The sequence below is a fragment of the Theropithecus gelada genome, chromosome 2 (assembly GCF_003255815.1).
Source record: "Theropithecus gelada isolate Dixy chromosome 2, Tgel_1.0, whole genome shotgun sequence".
NCBI classification, from domain to species: domain Eukaryota; kingdom Metazoa; phylum Chordata; class Mammalia; order Primates; family Cercopithecidae; genus Theropithecus; species Theropithecus gelada.
In genome coordinates, this window is record NC_037669.1 from 189,094,551 (window position 1) to 189,111,231 (window position 16,681).

At 38.6% G+C, this 16,681-nt stretch overlaps 1 protein-coding gene and 1 non-coding gene across 2 annotated transcripts in view; both read right to left on the reverse strand.

Moving 5' to 3' along the window:
- FGF12 (fibroblast growth factor 12) overlaps positions 1-8,220 on the reverse strand; it is a 584,720-nt gene extending 576,500 nt beyond the window's left edge. Inside the window, exons 1-2 of the mRNA XM_025376976.1 lie at positions 8,105-8,220; positions 7,796-7,938 (exon numbers count right to left, since the gene is read on the reverse strand). Of these exons, the coding sequence (XP_025232761.1) occupies positions 7,796-7,808 (13 nt within the window). The 5' untranslated portion in view covers positions 7,809-7,938; positions 8,105-8,220. The remainder of the gene's footprint in view (positions 1-7,795; positions 7,939-8,104) is intronic.
- Positions 8,221-10,175: 1,955 nt separating this feature from the next.
- On the reverse strand, positions 10,176-10,337 carry LOC112619985. Its single transcript, XR_003118454.1, has one exon. It is a non-coding gene; the product is annotated as a U1 spliceosomal RNA (small nuclear RNA).
- Between the last annotated feature and the right edge of the window lie 6,344 nt (positions 10,338-16,681).

Consider the following 16,681-nt stretch of genomic DNA (forward strand, 5'->3'; position numbering starts at 1 on the left):
AAAAAAAAAAAAAAAAAAAAGAAAGAAAAGAAAAGAAAGAAAAACAGCCCAACACATTTTGAAGCAGAAAGCATATCTAGATTTTTCAGTTCCCAAGTATCTGAAAAGAAATTTTGCAATTTACCTGTGTTGAGGTTTGTTCAATCTGTTTGAGTACTATCAGTACTGGAGGATTCGAGGAAAACCTGATTGTTTCGCGTGGGTGATAATTGTAGAAGTGAATGAGGTAGGGAGACACTGGCATTGCTGCCTCCTCCTGCCTGCTTGTTAAAGGAATCTTTGGTGCGTTTAGTTATCTTCCAAACGGCCTCTGAAAGTTTCAGGATTCTTTTCCTGCAGTCTAGTCCCTTTGGGCTGCTTCTCAGGCTAATGGCCAATCCACAAACAAGAGAGAAACGAAAACCTAACCACAGAACGGCAGCTTCCCTTTACTTCTTTCTCGTAGTTTAAAGTCCCACTTTTAATTATGTGTGCTTTTTGAATCATTAGTCATGGGGCGTGTTTCAGGTAAAAAGCCAGGCAGAGTATGCACTACAGAAAAAAGAAAAGATCTGTGAAGGGGCAACTGGTGTCCTTTGGGACTTCTGCCTAGGTGCCATCAGTGGCATCGCAGCAGTTAAATACCACGGCCTCCCTGGGTGGGAGTCTCACATTCCCAAAGACAAGGAGACAGGGACTATTTCAAAAAGTAGCTGGAGAGATGAGAAAGCTAAAATTAGAACTATTGACATAGATCCTAAAAAAATCCTACCGTGCTCTGCATGCAAGGATGCTAATAAGGAGATGAGGAAGAAGATGCTGGGGAAAATGGCATGTCATCTTAGCCTCAAACTCCTGCCATCTATTTTGCATATCTATTTTCAATCCCAAGTCTGTAGTACAGAAATGAAATCTCTTCTACACACACTCTCTTAACTCTAAAGAGGGTGATAATAAAAGACAAGGCCCAGGCAGTAGGAGTCCTACAGTGCTCTTGATAAAGAACACATGTATGTGTTAAAGTGTCATAGTAACCATCTTGGAGCTTATCTGTGGATTCATAATTGAGGATGTACATCCTCATCACCTGAGTGCTTCTTAAGTATCTGAGTTGCAGGTATTACAGGATGTCCAGTGGTTCTGAGATGTACCCCTGATTGAGACCATTGTTAGTGGCCAGAATTTACACAGTTTATGTTTTAAATCCACCCAAGGTGTAATACTTGGCTCAATGTATCTCCATCCCCAGACCCACAAGATGTTATGTAACTGCCTCAAAACTAAGTCCTAGCAAAATAGAGACAAATTCAGGTGTTGGAGAAGTTACTATTAAAACTGTAGAACAGGCCGGGCGCGGTGGCTCAAGCCTGTAATCCCAGCACTTTGGGAGGCCGAGACGGGCGGATCACGAGGTCAGGAGATCGAGACCATCCTGGCTAACACGGTGAAACCCCGTCTCTACAAAAAAAAATACAAAAAAAAAAACTAGCCGGGCGATGTGGCGGGCGCCTGTAGTCCCAGCTACTCGGGAGGCTGAGGCAGGAGAATGGCGTGAACCCGGGAGGCAGAGCTTGCAGTGAGCTGAGATCCGGCCACTGCACTCCAGCCTGGGCGACAGAGCGAGACTCCGTCTCAAAAAAAAACCAAAACAACAACAAAAAAAAACTGTAGAATAAGCACAAAAGAAATCCCTTTTGGTAAATTTAAGTTTTTGTGGGAGTTAATGAAGATGATCTATTGAGTGTCTATGCATGTACTTGCTGCTAAATCTCCCAAAATGGCAGAGGACCAATTTCTACCATCCAGGATCTCACAGTCTAGTGTAAAGACAGACACAGTTAAAAAATGATGAAAGTCAGATTATAGTTCTAAAGAGTTATAAATACTTTATTAGCATGAGTTTTATTTAATAATCATGACATTATGGTATGGCGCTTGGGATGGGTATAAGAATTCTTATTTTGCAGAGAAACAGAGGTAAGATGAGTTGCCTAAGTCATTTAGTCTTTATGAGCCTTTGTTTTGTTATAAAATAAAGTTAAAATGCCCAATCACAGGGTCTTAAGGGAGATTGTATATATTAAAAGCCTTTTGAAAAAGTACAAAGTGTTTCGTGAATGTTATTTATGGGTGTAAATATGTGACAATTCAGGAAACCCAAAATTAATAGATGCAATAAACCCTTATTGGTCACTCAGTAGCACAAACCACCATACCTAATAAGGTTGGTACTTCAAAAACTTAAAAGCATAAAAGAACAAGGATAAGGGAATGCTAAGTAGGTTGACCTCCCCAGACCTATTACTGAGGCTAACAAGCCTCATAATAATCTAAGGCAGGAAACAAGTTAGGCAGGTAGCTAGCTAAGCGGAATAGCTTTTATAGTAGGTACATAGCTTGAGTTCAAATGTTCTCCCACACAATAATTTTGTTTAAATAAACCAAAGGGGAAACAAAAGGCAGGGCAGGAATTATGGCTGTGGAATGTTAAGTGCCTCTTTGGAGCTCATTAATTACTGTAAGACTTTATATTCTAGCCCCCCAGATAACCTACTAGAACTCTGAAAGATGAATGGAGAAGACCCATAAAATGTTAGAAATCAACAGCTCTTAATCCTGTTCATATATCCCTACATTGTAAGCTTTTAGAGGGCAAGTCAATAAACTATTTATATCTCTGTCCCCCGCACTTAATAATGTGCCTGGAACAATGTGGCAACTCAGTATTTTAAATTAAATGAACTGGACCCCCTTTGATATTTAAGAATCTTGATACCCAGAGAGGAAAAGATTTGTCCAAATTTACACCATGAGAGCTGGAGTGAGAACCTGTATTTCCTATGCTCAGTGACTATATATCATGATTTTACTGAATTATATTTTACTTATCTCACTATACTGGCTCAGTCTTTCATTATTGTTGTTGTTATTGTTTAACCACAAAATAGCTCTTCTTAAAACCACTTTCCAGTTCTGATGTACTAATGATTGCATAGACATTTCCTTTCTCCCCTGCAGCGTAAATCATCCTGGCTTCAGAGAAATGACTCTTCTATACCTTAAGTGTGTTGGTTCATGGCCCAGACTGAACTCGGATGGCTGGTATGAAATCTAGAACACAGAATTGAATCTTCCTCGGGAATACATGTGCAGGTCTCTCTTGAGAGAGCAAGTCAAGCCACTCCCTTCCAAGTTCTGGAATCACACTGATGTTTCTGGGAGCCCTCCTGGTACCTAAATTTCCTGCACTTCTCCCAACTTACAATCTTCTGGATCCATGAAGTCAGCCTAAAAAACTAATTAAGGCTATCCAACGCATATAATCTGAGTCCCCACTATGCAAACTAAAATGTTCTACCTGAGATAGACACCTAGGTGGTTGCTGGAAAGTTAAAGGCTCAGATTTTTCCCACAAGAAGGTTAATATAGTAGTGAAACTGGAAGAGTGAAATTGTCAAGATCAGAGATTTCATTTTAGTTTCAGAACTAGGCACATTGGGTACATATCGGATGCTCAGTAAATATTTGTTTAAATAAAAAGCACAAAAATCACAATGTTGATTGTAAGAAATGCCAGTATGTGAGGGACAAACAAGTACTCAGGTCATATAAAATATACCAATAAATATTAATTTAATGTGGCAAGGGACATGTCAAAGGAATCTCAAAAGGGTTGAACAGAGAGGTATGACAATAGAAAAGGATAAAGCTATATTTACTCTGTTTAGAAGTGCCTTGATTTAAGTAGTCAAATATCACATTACCATGAGTTAACAGCAGACTTTGTCAGGAGCTTAACATGAACGTACAGAATAAATATTTAAGGATAATTGGGGGTTGAAAGTAAGTGATTGGAGGATGAGCAGCAAGGGTATTTAAAAGTAAGTTTGTTTTCTGATCTAACTATGAGACACGCAGTGTCTTTTTCATTTCATTTTTGTTGTTTCCAAAAACAACCAGAAGACCTAGAACATGATCCCATATCCACGAGCCTTCATATTTATTAGTCAGATAATATCAAATCTTCTCTACTGAGGTGCCTGGAGTGGTGTCATTCATTCTCAGATACAATCAGTTCCCCGAGATCGACACCAGTGCTTCTTAAATGTTAAGGTGCATAGAAATGACCATTAGATTTTGTTGAAATCCAGATTTGATTTGGTAGATCTGGAGTAGGGACTGAGATTCTGTATTTCTAACAAATTCCCAGGTGATGCAAATGCTGCCGGTCTGTAGAACACCAGTAGTAATGCCCTACATCAGTGGTTAACTCTGGTCATCCATTAGCATCACTTGGGAGCCATTTAAAAATACTTATGCCAAGATCCTACCCCAGAACTAATTAAACCCAAATTATTAGGGGTATGGCCTAAGCATCTTTACATTTGAAAAGCTCTACAGGTGTTTCTATAGGTAATATGCCAGCTTGAGGCTGGAAATCTACCTAGACAAAGAAAAGTGTGATATAGGTGGGGGTCAGTGGGAGGTGAGAGTATGTGTGTGTGTGTGTGTGTGTGAGAGAGAGAGAGAGAGAGAGAGAGAAGAGGAGAGGAAAGAGGAGGGGAGAATAGAGGAGAAAGGAGGAAAGAAGAAAGGAGGGGAGGGAAGGGAAGGAGAGGAGAAGGGCTAGAAAATGAGAGAAGAAAAGAGGGGAGGGGAGGGGAGGGGGAGAGGAAGGAAGAGGAGGAGAGGAAGGGAGGGAGGGGGAAGGAAGAAAGGGAGGAAGGGAAAAGGGAGGGAGGAAGGAGGGAAGGAAGGAAGGAAGGAAGGAAAAAAGCCTCTTTCCTCACTCTAAATCATGCCTCTCAAACATTAATGTGCATACAAATTACCTAGGTATTTTGTCAAAATTCTAATTCTGACTCAATAGACCTGGAGTAAATATGGAGATTCTGCAGTTCTGAAAAATTTGTCTGCAAAGCACATTTTGACTATCAAGAGTCTAAATCAGTGGTTTTCAAACACTGCTGTACCTAGGGACCTCTAAAGGAAACATATATGCTTTTTTCTTCCACCCCAATATTCTAATTTCTTGGTATGCAGTGCCATCCCAGGATGAGTATGTTTAGAAAGTATGTCAGGTGATTCTAGTGTGCAGCAAACTTTGTGCACCACTTGTCTAAATACTAAACATTTTAACTCATTTAAGAATCTCAAGCCCTTAAGATATGCAAGGCACAAATTCCATCAGAGCTGCTAGGACTGTGTACCAACCCAAAGCTTTGAGACAATGTTAAGTACATGGTGCACAAAAATCACTGAAATTAGATCATGAATTAAACCTCAGGTCAATTGATTTATTTTCCTCTCTTCTTTATGGTGTATGACAGGGAGTGTTGCAAAATTGTAAATAAGGAAGCAAAAATAAATTGATCTTATTTGTAAATAGCTGAAGTTCAACTTTCCGGACTCTGGACAACTGCTCTAAGAAAGGTTTTCAAATGCTAGAGGTAATGTGAAGGTTGTCAAGTGTTGGCGATGGGATTCAAGACTAAACGGGCCATTAGATCGGGGTATGGGATAGAGAACTCTGGAATCCTCAACTGAATCATACAATATGACTCTATCTTTAAAGAGTTTCTAATAGAAAAGTATTATATATAGATACATTAGGGAATGTCTTCCTAGAATTAGATTTGAATCTGTTGGGGGAAGAAGTTTGTACATGGCAGCATAAAACGTGAAAGATGCACCAATTAGAGTATTGCACCAATACACATTCCTCTTAATACACTCTTTTTGGCTGGAATAAAAATTTCAAGTTAGCTACCATCGTTAGCTGTGCCATTTGCATCAACTTAGAAAGTCAGGCCAATGTATAAGTAATAAGCCATTCTTAATCTGATTGTCAAGCAGCTAACAAAGCTTCATTAAGAAAGTCCAGGAACTAACATGCATAAAGACTTTCATCATATTTTTTTTTTCAGAGGCAATTATGAGACCTCAGCAAAATGACCACAGTGTTGGCCTACGGCAAAAGTCTTCATTGTCTTTGGATCAGTGCTGTGATTCACTGTATCATTGCTGTCTGGATTGACATAGAACTTCTGAACTGATTCTTTTTGGATATATTTCTGAGATTCTTTCTCCTTTCTGAACTCAAAAGACTGAAAGAATAGCTGGAACTTTACTGTTAGCAATCTGACCATTAAACCACCTGGAATGCTGAGTGACACGTAGCATGTTTTACGGGCAACGAAGGAAAATAAAAGATTACTGCTGAGAGATACAGCCTCTTTTTATGATTGCCCAGGAATTAGTATACACATTGGAGGCAAAACTGTTACCAAGAACCCTTGTCAAATAACTAAATTTAGTGAACAAATACCAGGTGTCATCGAAGCAAGAAAAACTGTTTCATAGTAAAATGATACTCTTTTTCTGTTGTTAACCTTATGTCCCAGAAATACTTAGTCAACTAGAATATTACAAACCTTTATGTGTTAAGAACTGGCTTTTTATTTTAAAATGGAGTTTATAATAGAGTTAATAATATATGCCTCAAGTATATTTATAGACATGGATTCTCTCATATGTGTACATCATTGTCAGACATGGAGATGCCCATCAACATATCATAAGAATAATTTGCCGGAACTGAAAATTGCCGGCTAGTCTTAATCCATGTTGATTCAGCTCTTTTTATACTGTAAATGCTTGCCTAGGTTCAAGTACTTTAAATCTGCCAATTAAATACTTAAAATACTGTATTGAACATAGAACTGCTATCATTCAACACTCCAGTTTCATTAATCAGCCCAGAAATAGGTAACTCACCACCATTCTCTGATCCTAAGTACATTACCACAGTGACTGACATTCCTGGTTTAAAAATAAAATCTTGTTTCAAATATAGCTTCCCGAGTTCTGGGTAATGAATATAGTTTCATAAAAGTTGACATCATTTCTTCTGATTTCACCAGAATTAAATACATCCAGTATGCCTCCTGGATATCTGACCACCATATCACTCAAGGCTCTCACAACCTGGTGGGCGTTTTAAGGAAAAGGAGAAACAGACCTGCATAGATGGGGTTAAATCCAAAAGATATCTAATCTTGTGATTAGAATACTCGTTGTGTTTATGTGTGTTCAATAGGCCATTCAGAAGTTGATTTTTACAGTTCATTTATCAGTTGGTATGTATACATTATGCAGATTTGCTTATGAGGAGAACATTGAAATATACATGTCCAGAACTAGTAAATGCATTATGCTTGGAAACCAAGCAGTACTCCCATACACTGTTCTTCTTAGAGGTCAGTTCTAACGCAGGCTGTTCCAAATAGACCCAATTTTTCTGCTGATATATATTCAAAATGCAGTAGGATGTGGTCATACACACCCAGAAATACCATCTTCATGAGATGGGGGTGGTGAAATTCAAACATTTTTTTTTTTTTTTTTTTTTAGCAATGCATTATTGGATATCAGATACAAACGTGCCTGTCAGCAATTCTAAAGCAAATGAAATAGATTTATCTGAGTCCATCCATTATAAAGAAAAGATATTGCTTTACCAACACATACCTCCTCCTCCTCCATTTTGGGGGGACTCTCCCCACCTCCCCCCAAAAAACTCATCACACTTCACTACGCAACTGATGGAGTATTAAACACTGTCTTCCAAGCTGTGGGAGTGAAAAAGAAGTCGCCTTCCTGCCACACTTCCCCAGTGCTGCAACGGACATAGCATCTCCTCCTCTATCGACCTAGTGTGATGCTCGCTCCCCAAGCACTGCAGTCCCCTCGCCGAGGATTGCCTTGGCCACACACACATGCAGCGGGAAGTCCCCCGATAGGGACAACCACATACCTTTGCTCTCCATTTCGGTCCCTTTCGAGTGCTGGGAAGTTCAATGGAAGTTGGCCGGAAGATGTGGGCCCGCTTCAGATTCCCAAATCTGGGAAGCCAATCTGATGATTTCGCCCGTACTTCCTTCCTTCCCCTCAGGCTTCCTGAAAGATGGGATTTCTTAAACCTTGAAGCTGCAATCAGCCACCAAAGGACACTTAGGAGCAGCAGCAGATTGCCTCTACAGGGGATACGTTGCGACGCGCATCTGATACTGAAATGCATGCACGGTGCCCGCTTAGATTTTTTTTTTTTTTTTTTTTTTTTTACCTGGGTCTGGAAGCTGCAGGCAGGAGCTGTCCTCCGAGCGTGGTGCTGCAGGTGTAGTGACAGATCATCCCACTTTGCTCTCTGGATGTACAGCAGATTTGCATGGGCGCTGGCACGCATGCGCAGGGCGTCCCCCCTCCCCTTTTCACCGCCTCCCGCTCCCCCGCCCCCTTCGCCTCGCTCCCCAATACGGTCTTCAGTTATCCCAGCTGAGGAGCTGTAGCATTCGGTCACAGGGAAGCGCTGCTAAAAATAAACGCCGGACCGGATTTTCCTCTGCAAACTAGAAAATGGATTGGACTGGTACTGCGTGCATCAGGACGAATTACTGAAGTCTTAGAGGAGGCTAGTGTCTCCAGGCAGGGTATGGTTTTATTCAGAAGGCAGAGAGGAGAGATTTACGAATCGTTTTTAATGTTCACAATTTGGGTTTCTCTTTCTACTTGCTGCAGTAACTTTCCAGCTGTCTGCTTCCCTCTCCTCTCCCCACTGACTTCACATTGCTTGCTATATTCCTGTATGTGTTTTGTTTTGTTTTTCGAGAGTGGGGCGAGAGTACTTATGGAACTGTCAAAGGTTAATATTCTCTCGCTTCTTTGTTAGTCAGACTCAGTGTTTTCCTGCCTGCCTCCACCTCAAAACTGTTCCATGAGCAGGCTCCAAGGCTTCTAAAGTTCTTCAAACAAAGCCACTGAGGATATTTTGAGGTGCTCTTTTTAGCTTTTTTCCAACAACCTGCAAGAAGTCCCCAAAGGTGGGGAGACGCCTTTTTGATAATAAGTACTTCCAAATGCAATACCTAATCATTTTTGTGAAGTTGCAGGGATAGAATATTTTTCTTGTACAGAGCTCTAGAGGAAGATGCAAAACCAAAAACCTCCTGAAGTACTACCTTCATATCAAAATATTTCTAAAGCCCACACTGTATTTAGTTTATATGCAAAATGTTTAATAGGAAAAATTGTGTTGGATTTACTACTTTTATTTTTTTTTCAATAGTCCAGATTTTCCTGAGGTGATCATCTCTCCTTGAGAATAATAATCTTATTCTCCAGAAGTCCAGAAAACCCTGTTATCTGGAATGGTTAAGGAAGGAGATGTGCAGATTCGTCACATACTCTAGTTCACAAAAGATCCTTCCACAGTAGGCTTCTAGTCGCAATTTTCAAAACATTGAAATATAATAAAATGTACTCCCAACAAGAAACCTGGAGTTCTCTCTAATTTAATCTTTTTCTGGTGATTCAGAGGGCATCCTTTGATTTTTCCAATGCCTTAGGGCCATGATTACAAATATTAACCATGGATGGTTCAGCCACATATGGACGTTATTAGTGGAGGACTCCCACTAATGAACTGAGTGGGTCAGCAACACCTGGATCCATTCAGCATTTAAGAGTATCGGATTGCAGAGGCCACAACCTAGGGCCTACTAGTTTTTAGGTTCTCCAATTGTACGCCAAAGTACATGTTTGGAAGAATCACAAAACTCAGGATTTCTTTTCAGTGTTGAATAGGCTTAGAAAGTAGGCTAAGGGTAGGAGTAGTGTTCCTCCTTAAGAACAACAGCCGATTTCATTGAGATAAATAATTTCTGCTCTTAATGCTGCACCCCATTACATGCTCATTCCTTCTCAAAGGTTTTAGAACAGGAGATACCTTTAGAATACATCTCTGTGTACTCTTCATATTTATTCTTTTACAGATGGAGAAGCTAAAGGTAGGGGAGGAGTGGCACGTGATAAGAGTCACATGGTGAACCAGATCTGGGTTCAGAACCTAAGCATCATACTTCAAAGGCAGAGGCAAGCCATCTAATCCAGAATGCTTTTTCATATAACTGCCTTCCCATTATCTACAGTGAATAAGAACAGGGAGAACCTTCTAGTTCATAATTTATCATTATTTTTATTCATAATTTTAAGAACCCAGATGCTTTATTAAATAGAAAGCAAATCAAATTTAATGCAAAATTTGTGGTCTGACATTCAAGATCTTTCCATTCTTCTCCAAGCTTAACTCCTAGACATATTATCCTAAACGAACCTCAATATTTTCCTTTTTTTTAAACCAGGAGAATGTGGGATCACAGACCCCCACCACCACAAATTATGCAGTCTGGTTTCCCACTTGTGGGGAAATTGCAGGGGTCAGCACATCTGGAGTACAATGGACAAACCTTGACTGAGAGAACCACCTTCTTGATCACAATAGCTCCTCTGTCAAGATTTTTCTTACCTTTGCTTACATCATCATTGCTGTCAGATCTTGATCTCATCAAACCACTACCTACCACAAGTGTCTACAAATTCAAATCTTATATTTTCCTCTAGATCCAACAAAAACTCCATCTCCTTTCTACAGTCTTCCCTGATACTCACAGTCTGAAAATATTCTCTACCAAGAACACTGATGATCTGCTCACTAATGGTTCCAAAACTGATGATTTACTTTTCCATCACTATTTTCTATTCTGTATCAGAATAATTTATGTATATATCTTGTTCCTTTTTCCCACCCTTATTTTTTAAACGGCCTCCTTTTTCTTTCTTCAGTGTAGTCTACAGAGTGTCCTGAACATAGATAACAATAAAAATGTTTCACGAATTAGTAGCATTTAACATGCATGTTTTTGTGTACTTTACCATGTGACATTAACTACACTCACCATGATAACAAAATGATGATAATATTGACCTAACATTGCTCAGAGCTTACTATGTGCCAGGCACTATAAGGATTCTAAATGTTTTGGTGACTATTATCTTTATAAAGCTATATGAACATGCAAATGGCCAACAAATATATGAAAAAAAATGTTCAATATCACTAATCAGCAGAGAAATGCTTATCATCTTCAATAGACTTTATGCTTCTGTGGGGGCAAAGATCATGTTTTATTCATACTTTAACCTCTCTGTGCTCCAGGTTGCTTATCTTTAAAATAGAGATATCATTTCACCCCAGTTAGGATGGCTATTATCAAAAGACAAAGAAAATAAAGCACATGCTAGTGAGGAAGCAGACAGAAGAGAATTCTTATGCACTGTTGGTGGGAATGTAAACTAGTACAATCACTATGGAGAACAGTATGCAGTTTTCAAAAAAAAAAAAAAAAAATTAGAACTACCATATGATGCAGCGATCCCACTACTGGGAATCTTCTTTACCAAAAGAAAGGGAATCAGTATATCAAAGAGACATCTGCACCCACATGTTTATTGCAGCACTATTACAATAGTCAAAATATGGAATCCACTTAGGTGTTCAACAACAAATGAATGCATAAAGAAAATGGGGTACATATACACAATAAAGTGTTATTCAGCCATAAAAAAGAATGGAATCCTGTCATTTGCAGCAACATAGATGAAATGGAAGGACATTATGTTTGATGAAATAAACCTAAGAAACAGAAAGTTAAACACCACATGTTCTCACTCATATGTGTAAGATAAAAGAAAAAGTTGATTTCACAGAAGTAAAAAGTAGAACAAAGGATAGGAGGAGCTGGGAAGGGTAGGGGGAAGGAGGGAAAGATTTGTAAAAGGATACAATGTTACAGCTAGGTGGGAGGAATAAGTTCTAGTGTTCTATACCACTGTAATATGGTTATAGTTAATAATAATATTTTACATGGTTTAAAATTAGCAGAAGGAGGATATTGAAGTTTCCCAATACAAAGAAATGATCAATATTTGAGATGATGAATATAATAATTACCCTGATCTGATCACTTACATTATATGTACTGAAAGTCACTGTTTACCCCATGAATGTGTACAATTATTTGTCGATTTAAGAAATAAAATAAAATGTTATGAGATTAGTACTATTATTATCTCTGTTTTAAAGATAAGCAACCCGGAGTACAGAGAGGTTAAAATATGAATAAAACATGATCTCTGCCCCACAGAAGCAGAAAGTCTATTGAAGATGATAGAAACATAAATGATTTTAAAAGCTATAGTAAGGTATAAGACAGGTTGTCACAGGTGGAGTAGGAGGTGCAGAAGAGTTGGCAGTCAGCCAGCCTGAGGGTTTTAAGAAAGTTTCCTGGAGGAGACACATACAGAGCTAGTTCTTGAAGTCTGAGCTTCACAGCGTTGGGGTATGAGTGCGGGGCAGGGACCATGTGAGAGTGCAAAAGTACTTTCGGACATAAGAAGTTATTATCATTTTCCAGGTTTCTCTACCAGATGTGAATCTCCAGTGTAAAAGTGGAAAGTGGAAGGAGGCAGAGAAATGCTTAGTATGGGTCTGGGACCAGAGCTACAAAACTCCAGAGTACGTGGGAGATATCATCATCATATCTTCATCTCACCTAAGTTTTCTATCATACATTTGAATAGAGAGACAGTAGAGCATAGTGAAAAAAATAGATTCTGGAACCAGACAGACGTGGGCTCAAATACAGTTTGCTTATTATTACTTACTGTACCATCTTGGGCAATTAATCCATTTGGTTCCCATTTTTTTAATCTGGAAAAGTAAGTAATATCTTCTTGTAGGCAGAGCTGCTGTAAGGACTGACCATAATACTTATAAAAGTGTCTAAAATACTGGTCACTCAATAAATTGTACTCACTATTATATATAGGGCTTTGGATCCATCTAAGCTAAGGATTAGAGCTGGAATCCCTGAAGGCCCCCTCCTTTTTAATAAGAAAAGGGTCTAATCCCACATCCCAAAGTGGAAGGATTTAAAGGAAGAATTGCTTCATAAAAGTGTTGATGAAACATAATTTGATCTAGTTATGATGAACTCACTTAATGATAATCCTGGAATAGAGGAAATAGACTAGTAGCAATTTGCTATTTCAAAATGCCAAGAATTAGGTGAGACTGGGTTTCTTTTATTTGGGGTGAATGTGCATTCTGGTTTTCCCAAAATGTTCCCTTTTTATACTTATTGTCACAACATACTTTTAAAGAATGCCCCCTTTGCCCATCAAAAACAGTTCTGGCTCAAACAATAAATTATATGACCATCTACCTTTAGTTCCTACTAGAATGTACAGAAATAATATAAATGATTGAAATTAATTAACAGCAAGGCATTACATTATAATTAACTATTTTTAAAGCCTTGCTAAAATGCCAAACCAATTACCAGCCCGCATACAATTTTTCCATATACTCATGCTGTTTGTCCAGAAGTGCTGAATGTAAACTGAGAGAAATGTGTGACCATTTATTTATGCCCAATTATTTTCTTACTGTTCATTTTTTATAACTAACATCTTTTATAACGTATTTTATATGTACAAAAAAGAAAAGTTGGCCAGTTGGGACTTTTTGGTGATGATATTGAGGTCAACTCACCTCTAGAAATGAGTACTCACTCTAAGATGAAACAAATGGTCAGCTCAGTTTCCACTGAGAGTGTCAGTTCAAACTGTCACCAGAATATAAGCTCTACAAGAACAAGGACCTTGTCTGTTTTGGTCACTGTTGTTTTTCCAGCTTCTAGAAAAGTGTGTGATACTTAGAAGGTTTTATTTAATATTCATTGAATCAATGAATGAGTTTAATGAGATAAAGCTTTTTTTTTTTTTTTTTCCAGGGCCATAAAGCCAATTCACTTGGCAACTGAGAAGCATCAATCAGCAATCCTTGACGGCATAAACTAGGTCATAAGTGACCTGCAAGCAGCAGCAAGATCACCACGAGGCAGGAAGTCAGTTAACAAGTGTGCTCAGTGCTTACTCTTGGGCAAAGACCATAAATAGTCAGTCCTACATTCGGTTTTCTCTGCACTTGAGTTCAGGTATTCCTCTTAAGCAAGCTAATAGGTGGGCCATGCCTTTGCAAACAAGCTAGGAGGCTGGGAGAAATTAGTCACAGAAGATGAAAGAATAGGAAGATTAAAATTTCAAAGCACAAGAAGAAGATGGATTGACGTGGCAAAACTACGTGAAAGTGGCCACGCTGTAGAAGTTAGAGAGAGTCCCTCAGAAAGCAAACATGTCTTGATTGCTTACTATGTGCAAGGCTCTCATTCTCTTCCTTGAGTGACAGTGAAAGAACGGTCTTCCTAAAAAGGCAAGGTCACATGATAAAGCTTCAGTAAAAATGGTTCAATAAAAATGGTTCAGGTTTCAGGGAAGGAATGAAGGTAAGGAACAGTCTGAGAAGACAGGAAAGGACAGAAGATGCAGGTCATCTGGGTATATTTTTCCATGGAGTTACCCATCCACATGGTCTAACAGTGATGTCTCTGGGGGCTATTAAGTATCTAAAGAGACTTGCAGAGTCGTGTAACAGAGTAATGATGCATGGGTGAGGCATCTGGAAGCCAACTGACAAACATTTTTTACATTTCTTGTTAAGGACTGTCTCCACTTGATGATATTAGAGATTTATACACAAGCTATCAACTGACAATTTTGAGGTCCATCTGTTACACTGGCATAATGCCCACTTAAAATGTGGTATGCCAATTTCATTAATGTTTAGGGTTTGAGTCAAAACCTTAATCAGTCAAAATAGGATACTAGAAAATAAAACTTTTCAGTTGATTGTCCCTTTTCCTTCTAGGGATAAGAAATAACCTGGCAATCTAATATGCAAAAGTCACTTCTTGAATCTGCTCAGGATCAGTATGAAGACCAACCCAGTCCTTGAGTTCTGGTGCTAAGAATAGACCAATTGTACATCAAAGTTCAGTCCAAAGAGGCTTCGTAAAAAATGCTGCATCTAAAGAAGGTGGACATTTGACATTTCCTCATCCTGTACTCCTCACACCCTCCCCTCAAAATTCCAAATACACGGATGCTCAATCTTTTTGTAATAATAGCATACGAGTATTCAGTCACAGAAAAATTAACAAAAGTCCATCATTTGTTCATTTACTGAGAAGCTACTATGTGCAAGACACTAGTCTAGGTGCTGGGATACACCATGAATCTGTGGACTCATAATGTGTACATTTATAGTTTCACGGTTGGAATGAACTTCATACATCTTGTAGCCCAAATACTTATTAAACAAAAGTGAGAAATAAGACCCATTAGGAGGGAGGAGGGGGACAACTTTTCTCAAGTCAAATAGCAAGTCATAAACAAGACTAGAAGTAGTCTGCTGATACCTATCTCATTACGGCACTCTCTGTGCAAACTTGTATACATTCTTAGGTTGGAGGACTAGTCCTATGTGTGTTGTACTGCAAACCATTGTTTCAGAAGTTTATTTATTTCACTTAGTAAATACATCCAGAAGTTCTCGTTGAAGGGCTGGAAAATGGTAACTATACTAAATGTGTCGCTGCCAATAAGAAACCTCCACAATATGTTCTACACGATGCCTGATAGAGGTGATACAAGTGTATTGTTCATGCGATAAATAAGAACAAAGCTTTGTTTTATTAGTAGTGCTCTTACTTGATGAAAAATCTTTATGGTTTATGTTTATATTCAAATCTCAATTCACATAGCGACTGTGGCTACCCAGGGAAAGTGAAATGCAGAAATGAAACAATTAGCTATGCTACTGGTTCCAAAAGCCCTGCTGTTTAAAGGGGAGGAAAAGAGTAATGAGTAATTTAAGCCAACTAAAATTAAATAACAGCAAAAGAATGCAATAGCATAGTGGACTCCACAGGTGTATTAACACAAGGGTATTATCAGCAGGGACCTGGAGGTTCACGACTAATTGCTGATAGTACTGATACTCTGCAGTTTAAAAAAAAATGACAAATGGATTTGTATATCTGATAGTTTTTTTTAAAAAATATTTTCCACAACTTTTTACATTTTTTTTCTCCAACCATTTGCCCTAGCAAGGTGACTACAGGACTGTAAAGGAAGCAAAGAGTTATAGTTAAGAGGTGGAACCAAGACTGCTATTCTGCCCAGAGCGTTCTCTTGTATACTCAGCTCTAGGCCTAAGGTTGTGATAATATGATGCTGATGCTGCCGGCCCCTTTCCGTCACCTAAAATCTGTCTCAATTTAAAGTATCAGAGGAAAATGTTTTTCATCTGATCTTAAATTTATGTTTATTTATCATGACAGACAAACTTATTTAGCCTACCCAATCGCTTCTAAATTCATTCATTAAACATTTTCCCCTTCTTTCTGAAGAATCACAAGCTATTAATCATTAAAAAGTAGTAGCTGTTATAAAAAGGATACTGGAAAGATTGAGATGTATCCTTGGTTTCTTACTCTGTAAAAGAAGGGACTTTGACAAAACAGTCTATAAGGCCCTTTCCAGCCCTAATATTGGAAGCATCTGTGTTGGACCAGCATCGCTTCTAGGCTAAGTCAGTCGGACCTGAAAGGAACACTAGAGTTCCTCTAGCCAACTCCTTTAGTTTATAGAGGAGACACCTGAGGCTTGACAGGGGAAGACTTTTGAATCTGAACTTGGAACTGCTAGAATCCAAAGTCAATAGTTTTAGCCATTATCTTATATTGTCACTTTACTACACTTTAATTCCACATGTTGATGAAGTGCACAATATTTAAGTAAATAATAGAAAATAGGTTGAAGTGAAAAAATAGTATTCTACTAGGCCCCACTAACGCCACTCAACTACTGAATGAAGAAATACAAACCCCATCAAAATGATCTC